The 23,346-nt window shown below is 40.5% G+C and overlaps 1 protein-coding gene across 2 annotated transcripts in view; it reads right to left on the reverse strand.

Annotated features, from left to right (window-relative positions):
- Positions 1 to 13,608: 13,608 nt before the first annotated feature.
- WDR59 (WD repeat domain 59) overlaps positions 13,609 to 23,346 on the reverse strand; it is a 113,109-nt gene continuing 103,371 nt past the window's right edge. The window contains exons 24-26 of one of the 2 annotated variants that reach the window (XM_004387815.2): positions 22,732 to 22,858; positions 22,439 to 22,581; positions 13,609 to 14,996 (exon numbers count right to left, since the gene is read on the reverse strand). In XM_004387815.2, coding sequence (XP_004387872.1) covers positions 14,761 to 14,996; positions 22,439 to 22,581; positions 22,732 to 22,858 — 506 coding nt within the window. In that variant the 3' untranslated portion in view covers positions 13,609 to 14,760. The remainder of the gene's footprint in view (positions 14,997 to 22,438; positions 22,582 to 22,731; positions 22,859 to 23,346) is intronic. The other variant, XM_023741906.1, reaches the window with a different exon arrangement.

Below are 23,346 nucleotides of genomic sequence, written 5' to 3' on the forward strand. Positions count from 1 at the left end.
GACACTACTCACCAAGGTAGAATGTAGAGCATTATCTTTATAAGTAGTGTCATGCCAATTGAGCTAGATGTTCCCCAAGACCATGGTCCCCAGAGCCCTCCGTCCAGCAACTCAGTCCCTCGGGGAGTTTGGATGTGTCCATAGGGCCTCCATGGGTTCATGGGTTTTTGGGGAGGACAACCCCAGAGGTAAAATGCCCTTCTTTCTTATCACATAGTATCGAGAGTACATACTATCAACATGATTTATCACTGTTTATATTGACCTTGATCATCTGGCTAAGTGAAACTCATCTGTGTATTTCCCACACTGACATAACAAGGACACAGGACATGATGCGCTGAGTCCTGATTGTCTCCGAAGTAAGTTTTGGTGAAGAGCTTGAGTACAGGGTGGCAGGAAGGCTGGGTACTTTCCAGGAGAAGAAGCTAGAACAGAAATAACTTTGAAGTAATATCTGAAATTGAAAAATACCCTATTGGGATAGGTACTATTACTCACACTTTGCAGAGAAGGAACCTGTGGTGCAGTGCCAAGGATGCCAGGCAAGCTGATGTTCAAACCTAAGTAGTCTGGCTGCAGCGTCAGGCTTTTAACCACTGTCTGCCTGCCTCAACAATGGAATATTTTGTCTTAATTTGCATTTTCCTCGTTACTAGTGAGGTTGAGCATCTTTCCTTAGGTTTGTTGGCAATTCAGATTTCTTTTTCAAAGAATAGTCTCTATTTATATCTTGCCCATTTTAAAACTGTTTTTCTTTTCTTAATGATTCATTGTTGTTTTTGTTAGCTATTGTCAAGTCAGCCCGTCTTAGTCATCTAGTGCTGCTGTAACAGAAATACCACAGGTGGATGGCTTTAACAAACAGAAGTTTATTCTCTCACAGTCTAGTAGGCTAGAAGTCCAAATTTAGAGTGCCAGCTCCAGGGGAATGCTTTCTCTGTTGGCTCTGGAGGCAGCTCCTTATCATTAATCTTCCCTTGGACTAGGAGCTTCTCAGTGCAGGAACCCTGGGTCCAAAGGATACGCTCTACTCCCGGCACTGCTTTCTTGGTGGTATGAGGTCCCCCGTCTCTCTGCTCACTTCTCTCCTTTATAAAGAGTTTGGCTTAAGACACTATCTAATCTTGTAGATCCCATCAATATAACTGTCGCTAATCCATCTCATTAACATCATAGTGATAGGATTTACAACACATAGGGAAATCACATCAGATGACAAAATGGTAGATAATCATACAATACTGGGAATCATGACCCAGCCAAGTTGATATTTTTAGGGGACACAATTCAATCCATGACAGGCCCCAACTCATGGCGACCTCTTGCAAAATGGAATGAAATGCTGCCCAGTTCTGCACCATACCCATGATGGGTTGCAGATCAGATTTTTGTGCTCCACAGGGTTTTCACTGGCTAATTTTCAGAAGCAGATCACCAAGTAGATCTTCCTAGTCAGTTTTAGTCTAGAAGCTCTGCTGAAACCTGTTCAGCATTGTAGCGATACACAAGCTTCCACTGACAGACGGGTGGTGGCTATGCATGAAGTGTACTGGCCGAAAATCGAACCCAGGTCTCCCACATGGAAGGTGAGAATTCTACCAGTAAACCACCAATGTCCCCATCTGTAGATCTTCATATATTCTGGATAGAAATCCTTGGCTGATATTTCAAATATTTTCTCCTGAGGTGTGGTTTGCCTTTTTTGCTTTGATTATGTTTTCTGATTATGTTTTCTTTTGTCACGAAAAGTTCTTCATTTTAATGACAGCTTTCTTAAACTTGCCATTATTGTCAAGATATAGTATTGAACAGAAAGCAAAAAATTAAGAGGATCTGATTAGCACGTATAGTAAGATATCATTTGGTGTGTTTTCTGAAATGGACATAAATGTATATGCATCTGGAGGACACTGGAGAAACTGTTTATTACTACTTCTAGGGAAAGGGGATGGGGGAAGTAGGGAGTATTTTACTTTTTACTTTATTCTCTTTTGTAATACTTGTGGGTTTTTTTTGTGTGTGTGTGTGAACATACACTGTGTAACAATTACACAATAAGGAAATAAAATACTGTCTTTTAAAAGGAAGGAAAACATTTATAAAGTAAAAATTTTGGTTATACCAGCAGTTTCTACAAAATAATAACGTGTCAGGACCAATAAGTCAGCCACAGATAGGACATCCTGGTGGAAAATAAATGAGTCATCTGAAAGGGCAAATATCAGATCATGACACCTGACTAGATCTTCTAATATAATTCCCATGTTGTAACAAACTTCATGAACCAGAGAGAATGGACTTAAAAAATAATGCTTCTTGATATTTTTCTGATCATAAGCATGTTTATTGTAGAAAACCTTAGAAGTACAGCAAAACCTGCAAAAGCTGGAAACTGAAAGGCAGAAACCTGTCAGAGAAGGAAAACTCAAATATTTTCCACTAAAATAAGCAATAGTAAAGTGGTAAGATTACGCCCTGTCAAAGGCGGAAAACTTGCAAAAGCAGGGAAAACAAGGCAGTTCCATTGAGTTCTGGCTGGCACAGGTTTCACTGTGTAAGAAGAAACTAAATACCACAACAATGCAGGGAAATATTCTGTGGTAATAAGAAATTAATAAAAAGAGAAATTATATAACCTCTTAGGGAAACCTTTCCCATGTGATCTATTAAATGAAAAATGGATTCTATAGTCTGAGTGCAGTATGATGGATCGCTTTTGTGTGGCCTTTCTAGCAATGGTCTCGTAGCTCTCACCCAGGTGGTTGGGAAGGACTGTCCAGATAGGGTAACTGTAGCCCACCAAAGGGATAGGTCAGTTTTCCTAACTCGCCAGGCTTGAAATAAGCAACTCCAGAGGTGTGAAAGAGAAGATCCCACACCACCAAGGAAGAACAGCCAGGAGCCAGCACGTCCTTTGGACCTGGGATCCCTGTGCTGAGAAGCTCCTGGAAGCAGGAGACTGAGAGAGAGAGAGACAGCTGTAACCCTGAAGATGGTGAGAAGCAGTGGCAGGAGACTCCGCAGCAGAGACCCAGCAGCAAGAGACAGGGCAGTGGGCTTCCCGGCCCATAGGAGTGAGAAAGCTGAGTGCCTTTGTGCAGAGGCCAAGGACCAGGGAGAGGCATGCCTGCGAGCATGGCCGGAAAGAGGCTGTCCTGATGGAAGAACTATATTCTGAGTGTTCCTGAGCCTGAATGGTAACCTGTTACTTCCCTAATAAACCCTAATTGTTGAGTATTGTCTGTGAGTCATATGTGGCCACTGCAATGAATTATCAAACCCAGCAGAGAAGTAGAGAGTGCCATGGTAGGAACAGTTGGTGTCAGAATTGGTAGGTATGGTAGAGAGAGGAGGCATGTCCGACCTCTACCTCATAGGAATCAGCCTTGGGCTGTTGATCTTGATTCTCCTTCCCCTTGGTGAAGTTAGAAGAGGTCAGACACCTCCTGCAAGCAGTTTTTACACTGAGCCACAGGGAGGTTATTATTAATGGAAAAGATACCAGTTTATAATTTCTAACCTTTGGTTCGAAGACCAACTCTTAGAAAATGTATCATAATACTCTAAAATAAGAAATGATTCAAAAGAAAATCTGTAAAAAAATTTCAAAGGGAAGTTTCTCCCCTTGTAACCTGGAGCAGAGTCGTGGTGGCTTCAAGTATCCAGAGCTGGCGGGCCTAGCGCACAGTATGTCTGTGTCTGTGGAGTGTGGGCTTCAAGGAAGACCCACTGCCTGGACCGTTATTCCCTGGGTCTACCTGTCTCGCTAGGCACGAATGCCATCAGATTCAGCGGGAGACGCTAGGCTTTCAGAGTCAGAGCTGGCAGACACGGTGTGGGGGAGAGGGCATCCCATGCCCAGAGTAGGGGATGAGCAGCATTGTTGGTGTAACTCAGCAGTAGGGACTCCGTCTGCTGGAATCATCTCGGGGTATAATTTAGGCATTACCCTTGACTAGGACTGCCAGATACAGCAAATAAAAATACAAGCTGCCCAGTTAAATTTCAGTTTCAGATAAACAAATAAGTATGCTCTAAATAAAATTCAAATTTAACTGGGCTTTCTGTACTTTATCTGCAACCCTATCCCTGGCTGCACAGCCTCCAAGTTTGATTTTTCAGCCCTCCCAGAGGTTCTGTGAGTTACTTAATATCCCTTTCATAGATCTCCTTTCTGCTTAAAACAGCTCCAGTGGGGTCTGCTGTGTGCTACTAAAACCCCTTATAGTATGTTTCTATCAATCTGTGAAAATGAATGAAAGATCTAGAAGGGAGAACACAGTTCTTTGTGGAAGAGAAGAATAATGCAGTGTGTTTTATGCAAAGTGTTTGACTAAAGAATACAACTTAAGACGTCATTAGGAAACAAATCATTATATCTGTTTGCTTCATGCAATTATGTTAAGTGCTTGACCCCCAAAGGCTTTTGAGTTTGCAACCCCTGGAATAGTTCTACACCTTTATTTTATAGATGAGTAATTAGAGATTTAAGGAGCACTGGTGCCACAACAGAGCCCTGGTGGCACAGCAGTTAAGAGCTTGGCTGCTAACCAAAAGGTCGGCCGTTTGAATCTACCAGCTGTTCCTTGGAAACCCTATGGGGTAGTTCTACTCTGTCCTATAGGGTTGCGATGAGTAAGAATCGACGCAATGGCAACAAGTTTGGTTTCTGGTTTGGTGGCACAACGGTTAAGAGCTTGCCTGCTAACCATAAGGTTGGTGGTTCGAACCCACCCAGCAGCTCCATGGGAGAAAGAATCGGCAATCTGCTTCCATAAAGATTACAGCCTAGGAAACCCTATGGGGCAGATCTATCACATGCAATTGCTATGAGTCAAAACCAACTCGACAGCACCTAGTAACAACAATTAAGAGATTTACAGAGGTCCTGTGCCTTCTCTATAGACATACAGAAAAGCTGGAGAGAAAACAAAGATCTCCAGATTCTCAATGCTATTCTCACTACCCCAAATTCCTAATCCAGGAAACATTCATTATAATGAGCATGGGATCCCTATGTGGTAAAACAGTTAATGTGCTTGGCTGTTAACCAAAAGGTTGGAGGATTGAGTCCACCCAGAGGTGCCTCAGAAGAAAGCCTGGAGGTCTACTTCCGAAAAATCAGCCATTAAAAATCCTATGGAGCACAGTTCTACTCTGACACATGGGGTCACCGTGAGTCAGAATCGACTTCACAACAACTGGTTTTGTTTTTCTTTATAATAAGCATGGTGCATACTAAACTGTAAGATGGTAAACATCAGGAATCATATCTGATTAACAAGTATATTGCCACAAAGGTTGGCACAGGGCCTAAAACCTACCAGTTACTTGTTAAATGGCTGATGGAAAAGTAGAATCTAGGCCTTTTTAAAAAGTCAGTTATTTAGATATATTGAGCAACATTACATTTTTGCAAATCCAAAGTTGACCTCTGAACAAAAGGATATAATGAAAAAGGTAGAAGCAAAGGCGATTTCTTTCATAAGGATCCTTATAGTTCACCTGGTGCAGCCCACTATCCAATGCTAGCACTCCCTCTGTAACATCCTTGACAGATGTTACCAAGAGGATTCTGCCAGTGAAGGGGAGCACACTACCTTGTTATTGGACAATCCTAATCTGAAGTCCCCCCCAATGTAATCCAGACACCCCTAATTCCTCTATCCTGCCAAAGTCATCTTTATCTTTCATACCTAATAAGGTAGGCATGGAACGACTCCCCCAGCATTTCCATGGATTTTGGGGAGCTGATACTTAGTCAGTCCAAACTGCTGTCTGCTTGCCACACTTGCCCACACCTCAGTGCCCACACTGTCTTCCCTCACTGGCCACTTCACCTCATCCCGAGCCCTATCTTCTTCTGACATTCCCCCAAAACACCACTCACAGAAAGTCACCATTAATAATAGAGAGCAATTACGGGGTTATTAATAGTAGAGAGTAATTACAGCACAGAACAGGAAATAATTTCAAATTTAATATTAAATAGCACTGCTCCAAGATATTTATCAGCCATCCCCCACCTCAGCGAAGTCCTCACTCAGCATGTCCCTCATGGGACCAGGCCTCCCGCCAGGGTACACTCCCCACAGCCCTCCTCACATTGTCCCTTCTTACCATAGCTCCCCAGGGAAAGTAAAAATTTCTCTCATCTCTCATTAGACAGAAAATTTGAGCTTTATTTTTTGTATCCTCTCCTTCCTGACCACAACAAGAGCCAGTTCACCTGTCAGACCCAAAGATTTCATCAAGGTTATTTTCCTCAACAAATACCCTCAGTCATGTTATACCCGTAATATGTGAAAGTCATTACAATCAGTTGTTCTAATTTTTTCTGCTACACTTCTACTGAGCTGAAATCTATTTCACTGTAACTTGTTTCTGTTAATCCTATTTTTGACTTTAAAAGACAGTTTTTCATGTCTCCTCTAATATTTTTTGTTTACCAGGTCAAAATTTTCCAGTTCTTGCAATAATTCTTCACACTACAGTTTCCAAACTCTTCACCATCTTGCTTATCCTCTGAACACTTTTCCTCTAAAAATACCCTAGGATTGAACAGAATGATCCACAAGAGGGCTGATCGGGTGGCATAAATAGGACTATTACCTCTTTCCATCCAAAACAATGGAGTCTGAGATTTCACTGACTTTTTTGGTCACAAATGTACATTGTTGGCCCATGCTGAGATTGCAGTTAATGAAAATCTCTCTTTTTCATATGAATTCCCTCATTCTGTAATTCTACAGTTAACAGTTTCTAACCAACTGCAGACTTTGTATTTGTCCTTCATAAAGCTTATCTTCTTAGTCTAGATCCATTACCATATTTTGTTTAGAACATTTTTAATCTTGATTTGATGAAATTATTCAACATATGAACTATCTATCTCGGCTCTGTTTCACCTATCCATCTGGTAAGAATACCTTTTCCTGGAGCCTTCTGAGGTTGCTGCACGTTCTAGCTGTTAAGGTAACGCGACAGAAACAAGTCAGGCTAAACTATAGAACACGTGGGTTCTAATCCCAGCTTTGCTTTTTCTGTGACCTCGGCCAAGACACAATGTCTCTGAGTCTTAGTCTTGGCAACTTTAAAAATGAGCCTGTATTCTTGAGAGCGCCACAGTGAAGCTCAATGGCGAAAGTACACAAAGAGACACACACCAGTATATGAGTGCAAGGTTTATGACTGCTTGGCTGAAGAGCACATACCTTGGAGAATAAGGCTTGAATAACAGCAAAGATCATCATCCTGGATGCTGAAATCACATATCCTTTAAAGTAGTCTTGTCTGCACGGGTTTGCTCCCTATTTCAGCTTAATTCTTTTTTCTCCCTTCTTCAGCCTTTCTCATTAGCTTCTGGAATCCACATTGGTAGATTCCTGTGGACCATGTGACTGACCAGGCTCCTGGATTTGGTTTGACTGCACCAACCTTCCTTATTTATAGCTGTATTTGAACTATGTTTTCATTAAAAGGTACAATTTAAAATTAATGCTAAAAACTCAAGATTTTAGCCATAATGTGAGAGATGACATGTTCATATACAAGATGATGAAACAGCTTTTCTTTCCTAATTTTATGTTTATTCAACCTCTGGATCAATGGATTGCAGGTGAATTACAGGTGAGTAGACCTTTCATTTCACAACTAGAGAAACAGGCTAGTCTGAATTAACCCTTACCGTCAACCTCATTTCACAGATGATCTTTACTGAGAATCATTAAGCGTCACAGAATATGGTCCTCTGCTGACACCTAGTGTTAATAACTTCTCAGCTTTAAAGATGTAGATGCTCAGGAAGCCCCATGCTCTAAAAATTACACCCTGAGGTCCTTCAGTTACCTCTGTTTCAGGATTCCCAATTCTATCAAAGTTTTTTGTGGGGAAAAAACAATAAAGAGTATATGCTGTATTTGTACTGAACAAATGCTTAAACTCTGTTGTATCAAATGTGTCCAAAATATTTACATAAGAAAAATAGTTTAATTCCTTTAAGATACAGATTGGCCAAGCCTTATAAAAATCAGCAAACATTAGCTGCTGGGATATTTTCCTGGTGAGAAAGAAATTCATGTACATTGGACATCAGAATTGATCTTTTCTCCCTTTCTTCTATTTCTGATCTCCATGAGGAAAAGAAAAAAAAAAAAAAACAGAGTAAGACAGTTTTAGGGGTACTATCCATCAAAATCCTCTCTAAATTAAGACACTGTCAGAAGTAATGTTTGGCCTGGCTCCAGGCATTTAAGCCAGTGTTATTGCTGGTTTGGGTATAAAGGTACCTAAGCAACTAGCCGCTTCAGCCAGCTTACGTCAGCAAACCTTCCAATTGCCGAAAGCACCAAAGGTGAGAGAACACATTCCTAAATGTCACGGAGTAAACCATGACAGCAAAGAGCAGAATTTAATGAGAAAAGACACATAACTTCTATCTGATTGTTTTCTCTCTCTTTATATCTTGACTTAATTTGGTGTACTCATTTCCTAAGGCTGCTGTAAATTACCACAAACTGGATGACTTAAAACACAACTTCATTCTCTCACAGTTTTGGAGGCTGGAGGTCTGAAATCAAGGTGTCTACAGGGCCATGCTCTCTCTGAAGGATCTAGAGAAGATCGCTTCTTCAAGCCTCTGGTAGTTTGACGATCCTTGGCATTCCTTGGCTTGTAGCTGCATCACTCCAATCTCTGCCTCCATCTTTATATGGCCTTCTTCCCTATGTGTGTCTTTTCTCTGTCTCCCTGTGTCCAATCTCCCTCTCCTTCCTCTTACAAAGACACCAGTCATTGAATTTAGAGCCCACACTACTCCAGTATGACCTTGTCTCAATTTGGTTCCATCTGCAAAGACACTGTTTCCAAATAGGTCATATTTACAAGTACCAACGGGTTAGGACATATCTTTCTGGGGGACACAATACAACTCACTACACTTAGTAAAATAAAGGCAGTGATTAGAGATTATTTTGTGATTTATGTTACTCTAAGAGACACATATTTATCATAGGAGAAAAGCAGGGCACTCCCATCTGCTTCTCTTACCTGCTTTGTTTAACTATCCACTGCTGAAGGACATCTGAGCTAATTCCAGTTTGGAATTATTACAAATTTGCCATTTTAATGTTTTCTGTTTTGTGTTTCTCTGTTCCTCTTTTCTTGCCTTCTTGTGGGTTACTTGAACATTAAAAAAAAATTCCATCCTGGTTTAGTTATAGTGTTTTTGAGTGTATTGCTTTGAATCATTTTCTTAGCATTTGTTCTGGCATTATAATATACATATGTAACTTATCACAGTCTACTGCTATCAGTGTTTTACCACTTAAGAGTCGAGTGTGGATATCTTACTTCTATTTAGGTCCTTTTACCTTCCACACTTTTAAATATCATCTTGATTATCAGATGGTGTTGGAATTTTTGTTTCAATCATCAAATATTATTTATCTAACTCATAAGGAGGATAGTTATTGTATGTGTCCCTATCTCTGTTCTTCTCATTGTTCTTTCTTCTTTTCTGGTGTTTCAGGATTCCTTATCATTTCCTTTCTGTCTAAAGAACTTCCTTTAGCTATTCTTTAATGGTAGGTCTGCCAGTGTCAAATTCTTTAAGTTTTCCTTCATCTGAGAATATACTTATTTCCCCTTCATTCCTGAAGGATAATTTTGCCGGGTATATAATTCTGCGCTGACAGTTCTTTTCTTTCAGCACTTGAAAAATGTCTACTTCTTCCGGCCTCCATGGTTTCAGATGAGAAAGCCACTGTCATTTGAATTGGTGTTCCCCTATAGATAATACGAGGTTTCTCTGTGGTGCTTTCAGGATTTTTTTCTTGGTCTTTGGTTTTCAGAAGTTTAATTCCGATGTGTCTTGATGTGGATTTCTTTGGGTTTATCCTTGTTAGATAAGAAAAAAACAAACAAGTAAGCAGACCAATTAAGCAATCTCCACTTTCACTAAATTTGGGGAGTTTTTGGCCATTATTTCTTCAACCACACTCTTCAGGTCCCTTCTGGGACTCTGCTGATATGAACGTTGGATCTTTTGTTATTGTCCTACAGGTCCCTCAGGCTCTAGTCATTAGTTTTTTTGTTTCAATTTTCTCTGTTCAGATTGAGTAAATTCTATTGGTCTGTCCAAGTTCACTGATTCTATTTTCTCTCTCATCTCCTTTCTACTCTGAACCCATTTGGCAACTTTATTTTTGTTACTGTATTTTTCAGTTCTATAACTTTCATTTGATTCTTTTTTATAACTTCTATTTCTCTGCTGAAATTTTTTTTCATTTTTAACTTGTTTCAAGAGAATTTGTAATTGCTTGTTGAAGTATTCTTATGACAGCTGCTTTAAAATCCTTGTCAAATAATTCTCTGATTAATCTTGGTGCTGGCATCCACTGTCTTTTCTCACTGAAGTTGTGATTGTCCTGGCTCCTGGTATGACAGGTGATTTTCAATTGTATCCTGGACATCTTGGCAATTACGCTAGGAGACCCTGGGTCCTATTATTTTAGCAGGCAGTCACCCTGTTTAGGTTTAGCTTGCAGGTCCTAGCCTATTTTTGTGGGTTGTGGTTCCAAGGACAAGGTAATTTTCGCAGACTTTGTGGTGCTATTTTGGTGTGCTTACTTTATCTGGTGCTACTGGGGCTCCCACTGATCCCTGCTGCCTGAGGGGATCAAAGGAGTTTTCCAGGTTGGGCTCTCTGGTGTCTCTGAGCACGAGGACAGAGACTTTCTGAGCTAGGCACTTGCTGTGTTGAGATTTCCCTTGCCAGTGGCCCCAGCCACCTGGTATCTCAGTGTGGGTGGGAATTCTCAGATCCAGTGGGGAAGAAGAGTGTTTTTCAAGCAGGGGCTTGTTGTAGTGGGACCCTCCCCTAAGTGCTAGTGCTGTCAGGTCACCCAACATCTTTCAGTGGAGGAAGGCTCTTAGGTCAGGCACTTAGGAAAGCGCTTCCCCCAGCTGCTACTGTCAGTGAGCATCCAATCAATCCCTCTTGCTGGTGCTGCTGACTAACCTGGTGTTAGTGGGGCTCTCATTTGACCTGGGCCATCTTCTATTGCTAGGCTGGGCACTGGGAAACTCTGGGCATAGGTCATCTTCTTTGGCTGGCAGGGGGTTGTAAGACACCCTACTACTATTTGTTCCAGCCTGGGGCCCCTAATCAGTTCACCATTTTTCCTCCATCTTTCACAGTTTTGGTTGTCTCTTACATTATTTTCAGGGTTTATAGTTGTCTTAGTAGGGAGGAGTAGGGACAAACAAATCTATACCATCTTGTCCAGACCAGAAATTCCAGCACATCACAGTACCCAGTTTTGACATTTCCTAGGGAAGTATGGCAGCAGCAATAGCTACAACGATGAGCTCGAACATGCTGGCAATTCTGAGTATGAAGCAGGAACAGGCAATGTTTCATTCAGTTGTACATGGGTTCACCTTAACTCAACAGCCAGCCTCTAACAACAACAACAAATGATGAAAGACTGAGAAACCCTCGCTGACAGATAAAGCCCAAATTCCTTGGCACACTGTTCAAGCCCATTATGTTCCGACTCCTGCCTTTTTCCCCAGCCTCACTTACCAGCCACAGCCTATGTCCACCTGTAAGAAACTACTTACAGGATCCCCCAAATGCTATGCTTTCTTGTCCATCCTTGTCTATGAGCTTTCCTGTGCATTCCTGTTCTTCCCCACCTGAAGAACACTTACTCTTCAAACTTAGCCAAAACTCCCTTTCTCTGTACCATCTCTGACCTCAGCAGTTACTCCTTTCTTTCCTGGGAAGCCAACAGCACTTTGTGGTTTAAGCACTTACGTAAATACTTTAATTCTCTACTAGATTGTAGAGGGGCCATGACCACATTCTGCATAGTTCATCTTTGCCCAAGTGCCTATCCCATGTTAAACGCCTGATGAATAAAATCAGACCCTCTGAGATTCATGAAAAGCAAACCAAATTAAGGGAGAAATACGCTTTGCCAACGTGATATAAAGGAAAAATTAAAATAAGATTTATTTCTGATTCTGGTAAGGATATGCAGGTTCTAAGGAGAACGAGAAAACCAAGGTCTTTGTTTTTATTCCCCGAGATCTGTCCTTTGAGCATGTGTTCAATATTCTATTGCTGGCTCCATCTTTGAGGATGATAACAAAAGTTAAGTCATTTAGTAGAGGGAGTTATTTATAACCTTGTCTTCTGAACAAATTTTCCACAGCTAGCAAAATCAAACTTCAAAGAAATTGTTCTGTTGCATAGAGACCACCAATGAACTCCCTCCATGCTTCAGCCCAAGGCTGCCTACAGCTTTAGTCTTCTGACAAAATGAATGAGTCCCATCTTTCCCCTAAGTTCCAGCTGCATTACATTAAGCCACTGAAAAGGAAAGGACTTTCTCCTATATCCTGTCAACCACCAACCACCTAGGGAACCAGTGAATAATGAAAGGAGCTCTCAGTATGCGAACTTGGCTTCTTCAGACTGAATGCATTTTTATATTAGATGAAATTGAAAAAAAAAAATTTTAAGGCAACATTGATTCTACCTACGTGATATTACCAAGGAAAGCATTATACCATTTGTGCTTTGGGAGCGTTGGGACAGGAGCACAAAATCAAGCTGGTGATAGTCCAGAAGGCTCACCTGTCCACGCCGCACCTCTACCGCCATTCTCTCCAACAGGGTGCCTGAGCAACCTTTTGTTTCTGGTGCACGAATAAGGCTGCTAGCCCTGTTTTACTTGTTAAGTTCAAAGGTGCTTGGGAAGATAGCTTCCATTGTTTCTTTAAAAAAAAAAAAAAGTGAATAAAAAAGGTCTTAGGTGCTTGTCATAAGCTACTATACTCAGGCAGAGAGAATACTGACCATGGCCAGCAACCAGATCAACATGTTTCCAAAGGTGAATATTTTAAAAATATTAGACTTTTGTCCCAGTAACTTGGAAAATCAAAAGGAATTCACATATTGAAATAAGATATTATTATACAATTAAAGAATTTTCTGCTTCAGAAGATAAGACTCTCACAATAATAAACTAAAACATTAAAAACATCTAATTCTTGATGGGGACAGAGAAGGACAGATTTTTACATGAGCTTGAGCAATGGGAAACAGGAAAAGATTGTTCTCTGCAAATGGTGTGATTTCATTAAGGAATACAACAGATCCTTTATCTGTGAGTAAATTAATTAACCTATTCTGTGATCACCATTACAGTAGCCTTAACAGTGTGAACAAATTTGGATTTCCTCGGTCCCCCTTCTTTATGAGCCTCCGAATGTACCTGGCAGCCCTGAGGTATTCCTCTCACTCAAGTGCTGGCATCTTAACTCAGGCCAGAGTCCAAGGGTAAGCCTCTAGTCTCACCACACAGCATCTAAAGCTCTGTCTTTATGTGGCAGTGTTTCACGCCCAGCAATGCAAAGAGCAGGCACAAGCATCATTTAAAACAGTATTTTGAACATGTTTCTGACCACAACTTTTGGTAAGATGAATTTACATTGTGATCCAGTATACACGTGTGCAAAGGTGTGCATACACACTCGTAAGCAAGTTATTCTATGTATGGTGCACTCTAATAATTTCTCTTCTACTCTATTTCATTTACTTTAATGCTAGTTTTTATCCACTAAATTGATTTCAGATTTCATTAATGGGTCTTGATCTGTAGTTTGAAACACTAGTGATGTACAGTGCTCTCATATTCTAGGACTTATATTCCTTAAGTTAATCAATTTGGAATTGCAAAATTCTAAGAAAGAGAAACAGAAATGTCGATAGGAATACCAAAAAGAGGATTTCTCTTCCATGCCACATACCAAATGTGAAGAGCTGAAACTCATTCTAAAGAACTGGTGGACACATGAGTCATAACCAGTTGGAACATGTATAAACACAGGTTAATGTTTTTGAAGGAGCTCAAACGAAGAGGGAAAGGTACTTACTGGAAGCCAGCCAACCTGCACAGAGGCAATAGGAGACCTTTATATCAGTGCTGCGACACAATCTCATCTTCCTTTTGCTAAAAAAAATAATTATAAGATTCTCAGGGATGGAACCTAAAACGTCAAACTGCTTTCTCTTGTCAGATGCCAAAAGTAAACCAGCATCTCCTTGGAAAATCTAAGCAGACTTTGGTACTATCTAAAATAGCTAACTTAAATCAGAAGCAGAGGAAAAAAAGATTCACTGAAATGTTTAACTTTCTCTGTCTTTTTTAAAAAATGGTTACTTGAATTTTATTAGCCAAGGAACAGCAGCTGGAGAGGAAAAAACAAACAAAAAAATACATCTTAAAAATCCTTAAGTACATCATATATTTATAACTTAAGTATCTTATTATAAAGGCCACTCACTATCCATCAGCTCATTAAATGTAGCAGCTTCCAAAGCCACTGATGTCATAGGCCTACTTGTCCAGTAAATTAACATCTGCTGTCCTTTGGCCCTGGAGACTGTCTTCTACATCTGACTTTAGTCACTGCGTTGGCATAAGAGGATGCTGCTCAGTAGTTTGAGGTGATTTTCTCCTGGAAAACTTCCAACTTGCTAGTTCAGCTGACGCAGACAACATGGGAAGCCGGGCTCTGTGTCTGCCCTCATCTCTGCAAACACTGACGCCGTGGCCTTTGCAGGGAGCGCGCTCCCGTCTAGGCAGAGGTGGGTCCTGAACTCTCCTCCCTCTTGGCAGAGAGCTTGTCACCAGCACTTAAGGGGCTCTCCAGAATTTCTGACCACTCCCACGGTCTGTAAGATCAGAAAGTGCTTTCGAACAGGCAGTGGCACCCACATCCGGTCGGACACACCTCCTGGGCCCGAAACCACTCCATCATGTGGCTGGTGTGTCCACCATGTCCACAGGTCAGGCAAAAATTGGATGATCCTCGCACCGCCACATGGCAGATGGCACACTGAAATGTGAAGCCTTTGCAAATGGCACACTGCGTGCCACGGACCTCACTCCGACAGTGGCTGCAGTACACGCCAAATTCTGGAAACGGGTGCAGATGAACCCAAAAGAGATAAATAATAACAATATGTTTAGTTCTGAAAAACAAAACTGGGCATTGTTAGGTAAGAAAGACGTATTCCTCTTAGAATTCTAAAGGATTGTATTAGATCAATAGTTTTCAAACTTTTTTTAAACAGCAGAACCCCTCTTCTAAAATCTAGACAAGTCTCATTTAAGTGGCAGGGTGTGGGCAGAAGGGGTGCAGTGAGCACCTGGCTCTCAGAGGCCCTGTGTGGAGGGTGGTCACCTGCCCACTCCACGTCTGCCATCAAGCAGCCAAGCATTCCTCAGGGAGGGCCCACCATCAAAATGTGTTTCACTTCAAGCTCATGATCACCAGTGGGCACCAGTACTGCACAGTGGCCTGGGTTACTGAAACAGATGACTATTTCATGCCTCCTCCAGAGTCTGCAAACTTCTTATGACTATTTCATGCCTCCGCCACAGTCTGCAAACTTCTTCGCTCCTCTTCCCCTCACCTGATGGCCTCTTCTATCGCTTCCCTGAGAAAACAGAAGCCACCAGGTAGGGTTCTCTTCATCTTCACACAGCAAATCTCCAAATCTCCCTATATTTGTTCCCCTTCTCTTTCCATCTGTTACAACAGAAGGAGTATCCCTTCTCCTATGAGAATCAGCTCCTCTGCTTTATGACAACTGGTAGTTAACATATGGTAACTAAGGAGAAACTAATAATTAATAATTGGAACATGGAATGTACAAAGTATGAATCTAAGAAAACTGGAAGTTGCCAAAAATAATATGGAATGCTAGATGATCAATATCCTAGGCAATAGTGAGCTGAAATAGAATGGCATTGGCCATTTTCAGTCTGACAATTATATGGTCTACCATGTCGGGAATGACAAATTGAAGAGGAACAGTATCACATTCATCATCAAAAGGAACATTTCAACATCTATTCTTAAATATAACGTTATCAGTGATAGGATAATACCCATCTGCCTACAAGGAAGACCAGTTAATACGACTATTATTCAAATTTACGTACCAACCACTAAGGCCAAAAATGAAGAAACTGAAAATTTGTACCAACTTCTGCGGTCTGAAATTGATCAAACATGCAATCAAGATGCACTGATAATTAGTGGTGATGGGACTGCGAAAGCTGGAAACAAAGAAGGATCGGTAGCTGGAAAATATGGCCTTGGTGACAGAAATGATGCCAGAGATCACACGATAGAATTTTGCAAGACTAACAACTTATTCATCGCAAATAGGTTTTTTCAACAACATAAACGGCACTATACACAGGTTGTACACGTGGACCTCACCAGATGGAATACACAGGAATCAGATTGACTAAATCTGTGGAAAGAGACGATGGAGAAGCACAATATCATCAGTTAGAACAAGGCCAGGGGCTGACTGCAGAACAGATCATCAATTGCTCATATGCAAGTTCAAGCTGAAGCTGAAGAAAATTAAAACAAGCCCATGAGAGCCAAAGTACGACCCTGAATATAGCCCACCTGAATTCAGAGACCATCTCAAGAATAGATTTGATGCACTGAACACTAATGACCAAACACCAGATGAGCTGAGGGATGATATCAAGGACACCATACATGAAGAAAGCAAAAGGTCATTAAAAAGACATACAAGAAAGAGAAAACCAAAATGGATGTCAGAAGAGACTCTGAAGCTTGCTCTTGAATATACAGTCCCTAAAGAGAAAGGAAGAAATGATAAAGTAAAAGAGCTAAACTGAAGATTTCAAAGGTGGCTCAAGAAGACAAAGTAAAGTATTATAATGAAATGTGCAAAGACCTGGAGCTAGAAAACCAAAAGGGAAGAACACGCTTGCCATTTCTCATGCTAAAAACTGAAGAAAAAATTCAAGACTCGAGTTGCAATACTGAAAGATTCTATGGGCAAAAAGTTGAACAATGTAGGAAGCATCAAACGAAGATGGAAGGAATACACAGAGTCACTGTACCAAAAAGAACTGGTGACATTCAACCATTTCTGGAGGTAGTATACATTCAAGAACCGACGGTACTGAAGGAAGAAGTCCAAGCTGCACTGAAGGCATTGGTGAAAAACAAGGCTCCAGGAATTGAATGAATACCAGTTGAGATGTTTCAACAAATGGATGCAATGCTGGAAGCACTCACTCGTCTATACCAAGAAACTTGGAAGACAGCTATCTAGCCAATTGGCTGGAAGAGATCCATACATGTGACTATTCAAAAGAAAGGTGATACAACAGAATGTGGAAATTATCGAATAATATCACATGCAAGTAAAATTTTGCTGAAGATTATTCAAAAATACTTGCAGCAGTACATCAACAGGGAGCTGCCAGAAGTTCAAGTCAGATTCGAAAGAGGATGTGGAACAAGGGATATCATTGCTGATGTCAAACAGATCTTGGCTGAAAGCAAAAAAACCCAGAAAGATGTTTACCTGTGTTTTATTGACTATGCAAAGGCATTCAACTGTGTGGATCATAACAAATTACAGATAGCATTGCAAAGAATGGGAATTCCAGAACACTTAATTGTGCTCATGTAGAACCTGCACATAGACCAAGAGGCAGTTGCTTGAACAGAACAAGGGGACACTTTGTGATTTAAAATCAGGAAAGGTGTGCGTCAGGGTTGTATTGTTTTACCATACTTCTGCGATCTGTATGCTAAGCAAATAATCTGAGAGGCTGGACTATATGAAGAAGAATGCAGCATCAGGATTGGGGGAAGACTCATTAACAACCTGCAACATGCAGGTGACACAATCTTGCTTGCTGACAGCAAAGAGGACTTGAAGCCCTTACTGATGAAGATCAAAGACTACAGCCTTCAGTACGGATTACAACTCAACAGAAAGAAAACAAAATTCCTCACAACTGGACCGATAAACAACATCATGATAAATGGAGAAAACAGTGAAGTTGTCAAGGATTTCATTTTACTTGGATCCACAATCAACACCCATGGAAGCAGCAGTCAAGAAATCAAACGGCGTATTGCACTGGGCAAATCTGCTTCAAAAGACTTAACATGTTAAAAAACAAAGATGAGGTCACCTTGAGGACTAAGGTGCGCCTGACCCAAGACATGGTGTTTTCAGCTGCCTCATATGCATGGGAAAGCTGGACAATGAATAACGAAGACCAAAGAAGAACTTATGCATTTGGTGGTGTTGATAAAGAATATTGAATATACCATGAATCGCCAGAAGAATGAACAGATTTGTCCTGGAACAAGTACAGCCAGAATGCTCCTTGGAAGTGAAGATGGTGAGACTTCATCTCAAGTACCCTGAACATGTTTTTAGGAGGGACCAGTCCCTGGGCAAGGACATCATGTTTGGCAAAGTAAAGGGTCAGTGAAAAAGAGGAAGACTCTCAGTGAGATGGATTGACACAATGACTGCAACAATGGGCTGAAACACGGTAATGACTGTGAGGATGGCACAGGACCAGGCAGTATTTCATTCCATTGTGCATGGGGTGGCTAGGAACCCATTGGACAGCATCTAACAACAACAACAACAAGAAAACAAGGAGGCCTGGTGGCACAGTGGTTAAGCACTTGGCTGCTAACCAAAAGGTCATCGGTTCAAACCCACCATCCACTCTAGGGGAGAAAGATATGGTAGTCTGTTTCCATAAACATTATAGTCTGGAAATCCTATGGGGCAATTCTACTCTGTCCCATAGGGTCGCTATGAGTCCAAATTGAATCAAATCGATCACAATGGATACGGAGAAAACTAGATGATAGTCCTATTGTTGTTTTTATTGTTGTTATGTGCCATTGAGTAGGTTCTAACTCATAGTTACCCTATGTACAACAGAATGAAACACTGCCAGGTCCTGTGCCACCCACACAATCATTGCTATGATTGAGCCCACCGTTGCAGCTACTGTGTCAAACCATCTTGTCGAGGGTCTTCCTCTTTTTTGCTATCTACTTTACCAAGCAATATTACAGTCCTAGTTAAGATAAATCCTGAGACATATAAAATTGGTTTGATAATTTTGGCTTAAAAGCAGTAATGTCTTCTCCCACTAAGCATAACATCTGTAAGTCTTGTGTTTACTTTCTCATGAAAAGCCTAATTATTAAAATGTTTAATTATTAAATTTTCCTTATTGGTCAGATAAAATATTACTCCATTCAATATTTTAAATTATAATTTAAAAAATATTTGTTCAAGTAAATAGATTTATAATAACATGTCTTTTACAAGGGTTTGTTTTTTTGCACTTGAGATAACACTGTAAATGTAAACTTAATTATGCTCTATAGCTCTCTGGAAAAAATTATTAAAATGTCATCTCTGAAAAACTCAAAGTATCTTTAGTAATTGTGTTTCTGTAGAGTGTACCAGCTTAAACCAAGTTCCAAGATCCTATAACTTTGAGTCGCCCACTATAAACTATAGGTTGGGAACAGAAACTTCTAGAAGAAATATCAACAAAAGCCCTGTTACAGGTACTCTACACTACTGATACTAAAGAGGCTCCTGACATTACCACAAGGAGATATCCTCTAATCCTGCCCGTAGGATGAAGTTAGAATTTGAGCCCTGGTGGTGCAGTGGTTAAGAGCTTCGACTGCTAACCAAAAAGTTGGCAGTTTGAATCCACCAGCCGCTCCCTGGAAACCCTATGGAGCAGTTCTACTCTGTCCTATAGGGTCACTATGAGTCAGAATCAACTCGACAGCAATGGGTTTGGTTTCTGGTTTTGGTTTTAGTCCAGAAGCAGACAACTTTAGTGAAAGTAGACAGCTAGGTAATCCAAGATAATAGCCTGAGGTTTTTAAAAAAGGAACTCGCTTCCTAGCATTATCTCCCAAAATAAAGTTTTATATATATTTTGATTATTAGATTCTTGTAGGATATATGGTTTTCAAAGATATTCTCCCAGTTGGTAGCCTGTGTTTTCACTTTTTTTGTAAAGTCTTTTGATGAACAAAAGTTTTTAATTTTCATGAGGTCTCATTTATTGTCTTTTGCTGTCTGCGTTTTTATTATGTTAGATAATTGTTGAAAGCTAGGTCTCACAGCATTGCCCCTGCTTGTTCTTCTAAGAATTTTATGGTTTTGGTTTACACATTGAGATCTTTACTCCATTCTGAATTTGTTTTTGTATGTGGTGTAAGGCATGGATTCTGTTTCATTTTTCTGCATTGGTCATGGATTGAACTGTGTCCCCCAAAAATGTATGTCCACTTGGTTCGCCCATGATTCCCCATATTGTGTGACTGTCTACCATTTTGTCATCTGATGTAATTATGCTATGTGTTGTAAATCCTACCTCTATGATGTTAACGAGGCAGGATTAGAGGCAGTTATGTTAATGAGGCAAGACTCAATCTACAAGTTTAGGTTGTATCTAGGAAACCCTGGTTAAGAGTTGCGGCTGCTAACCAAAAGGTCAGCAGTTCGAAGCCACCAGGCGCTCCTTGGAAACCCTGTGGGGCAGTTCTACTCTGTCCTATAGGGTCACTATGAGTCAGAATCAACTCGACAGCAACAGGTTTGGGATTTTTTTGATTGGACCTGGGATCCATGCTTTGAGAAGCTCCTTGACTGGGGAAGATTGATGACAAGGACCTTCACCCAGAGCCAACAAAGAGAGAAAGCCTTCCCCTGGGGCTGGCACCCTGAATTCAGACATCTAGCCTCCTAGACTGTGAGAGAATAAATTTCTCTTTGTTAAAGCCATCCATTTGTGGTATTTCTGTTATAGCAGCACTAGATAACTAAGACAATGTGGAAATCCAATTTTCCCAACATCATTTATTGAAGAGACTCTTCTTTCCCCACCATATGGACTTAGCACCCTTGTCAAAAATCAGTTGACCACAGATGTGTGGTTTTATTTCTGGACTCTCAATTCTATTCCATTGGTGTCTATTGTTATACCAGTACCAGGCTGTTTCGATTACTGTAGCTGTATAGTATGTTTTAAAATCAGGAAGTGTGAATCCTCCTACTTTGTTCTTCTCTTTCAACATTGTTTTAGCTATTTGGGACCTCTTGCCAGTCCATATAAAGTTGAGGATGGTTTTTCTATTTTTGTAAAGAAGGCTGTTGGAATTTTGATTGGGATTGCGTTGAATCTATAGATCGCTTTGGGTAGTACTGACAATAACCTGAACAGTCTTCTCTAGGTCTGCTTTACCACCAATCTGACACCCTTACTTCCTGGATCAAACATTCTCCTCCTTCTTAGACAGGTTGAAGGTTTACTTTCACACTTGATAATCTGAGTACAGAATTCTAGGCTATATATAATTTTCTTGAGAGTTTTAAAGGCAATGCTGTACTGTCATCTAGTTTCCAGTATTGCTCATGAGAAATGTGATGCCATTCATAGTCCTTATCCTTAGAATTTGATCTGTTTTCACTCTCTATAAGCTTCTAGGATCTTCTCTTTATTCAAGGTCTTTCTTCATTCATTATGCTAGGTATTTATTTGGTGGGCCCTTACTCTCTGGAAATGCATTTACCTTCTCTGGAAAATAAACTTCCAGCTTCCTGCTAAGGTGTTATTGTTGCTAGCTGTCACTGAGTTGGCTCCAACTCACAGCGCCTTATGTGTAACAGAATGAAACGATGCCCAGTCCTGGGCCATCTTCATGATCATTGGTATGTTTGAGTCCATTGTCACTGCCACTGTGTATTTTGAGTGCCTTCCAGCTCAAGGGGCTCATCTTCCAGCACTATATCTGACCATATTCTGTTGTAATACATAAGGTTTCCACTGGCTAATTTTTGGGACTAGACTGCCAGACCTTTCTTCCTAGTCTTAGTCTGGAAGCTACACTGAAACCTGTCTATCATGGGTAACCCTCCTGATATTTAAAATACTAGTGGCATGGCTTCCAGCATCATAGTAACATGTAAGCCATCACAATATGACAGACTGACAGACAGATGGTCTGCATGATGGCTCCTTCTCTTTCAGCCCTCAGCTGAAACATCACCTAATCAGAAAGGCCTTCCCTAGATACCTGAATACGTCTTCTAAAATTCTCCCCCGCATCACCCCTGCCTGAACATTCTGTTTGCTCAGTAATAGTTATCCCAATTTGTTTTTTAATTTTTCTCGTCCATTAAGCTGTGTTCCACAAGGAGAAAAAATGTGCTAGTACTATGCCTAATGCCTAAGAGGAGCTTGGTATATGTTAGTTAAATAAATGAATAAATACTCCTACTACCAATCAGTATCTGAGTACTGTATATAAACTACTGTCACAATAGAAATTTAATCTTGTTATGAAATACAAGGGTTTTCAGAAGCTTGGAGTAGACTCAAAATGCTTTAAAAATTTCTGCTCATAAATGAGAAGATAAAATTTCATTCCAAGTCTCATGCTGTGGACAAATTAAGTTAGAGGACCTTTCAGATAGTGACAGGAAAAGAGAGAAATTCATATTTACCGATCCCTTTGTGAGGATCAGGGGGACAGGAAACAAACTTCAGCACTTCTGCTCGTTTCTCTCTCAGACCCCAGCGATAGAGGATTTCTCCATAGCATTTCTTAAAGTCATCAAATTGCTGTGCATTGGCAGGGTCCAGAAGCCTGGATAGAATTTTTAAACTCCTGTCAGTTCCTTTAAGAAAAAACAAACTCAATACCAGGTGGCATTTTAAATGCCTTTCTTAAAGCAGGTATAATTTTGGAGAATCTCAGAGTTATGAAATGGTAGGCCTCGCTGGGGAAGGTCATTACCTTTTGTTTTTATCGTGTTGGTCACGCTCTCGCTCACGAGGATCACTGTAGGTCAAACTCCCAAAACGTATTTCTTCTGGTGATGACTCTCCCCAGGGTGAAGACAAATGTTCTGCCTCTCTTCCTGCTGAAGAAAACCAAACGGGAATGGAAGATGGAAATAAGAGAAAGCATGTAAAATATCTGAAACTCTTTCCTAATGCAGTGGGTCCAATTTATCCCCTGGCAGAAAAATTAACTAGGCTGAAGATTCTGAGAAACATAACTAAAGAGAACCCTTCCCTAGCCTTACTTTTTTGTCTAGGTATTGATTAAATTAACCTTGTCATTAAGTACATACGTAATGATTAAGCAAATTATGGTATACTGACATAATGGAATATTATGCAGTCATCATTCATAAAGACATTTTAAATGACACAAGAAAATAGATATGATAAATTAAAAACTCAGAACAAAAAATTGCATATATAAAATGACCCCCACAACACACACACACAAAGATTGGAAGAAAATGTTCTGAAATGTCAACAAATGTTATTTCTAGGTGAGAGGATTATCAATGATTACTATTTTCTTCCCTAATACTTTTTGTTTTTCTTCACTGGGAATGTA

This window comes from Trichechus manatus, unplaced genomic scaffold (assembly GCF_000243295.1).
Source record: "Trichechus manatus latirostris isolate Lorelei unplaced genomic scaffold, TriManLat1.0 scaffold00194, whole genome shotgun sequence".
Taxonomy (NCBI): Eukaryota; Metazoa; Chordata; class Mammalia; order Sirenia; family Trichechidae; genus Trichechus; species Trichechus manatus.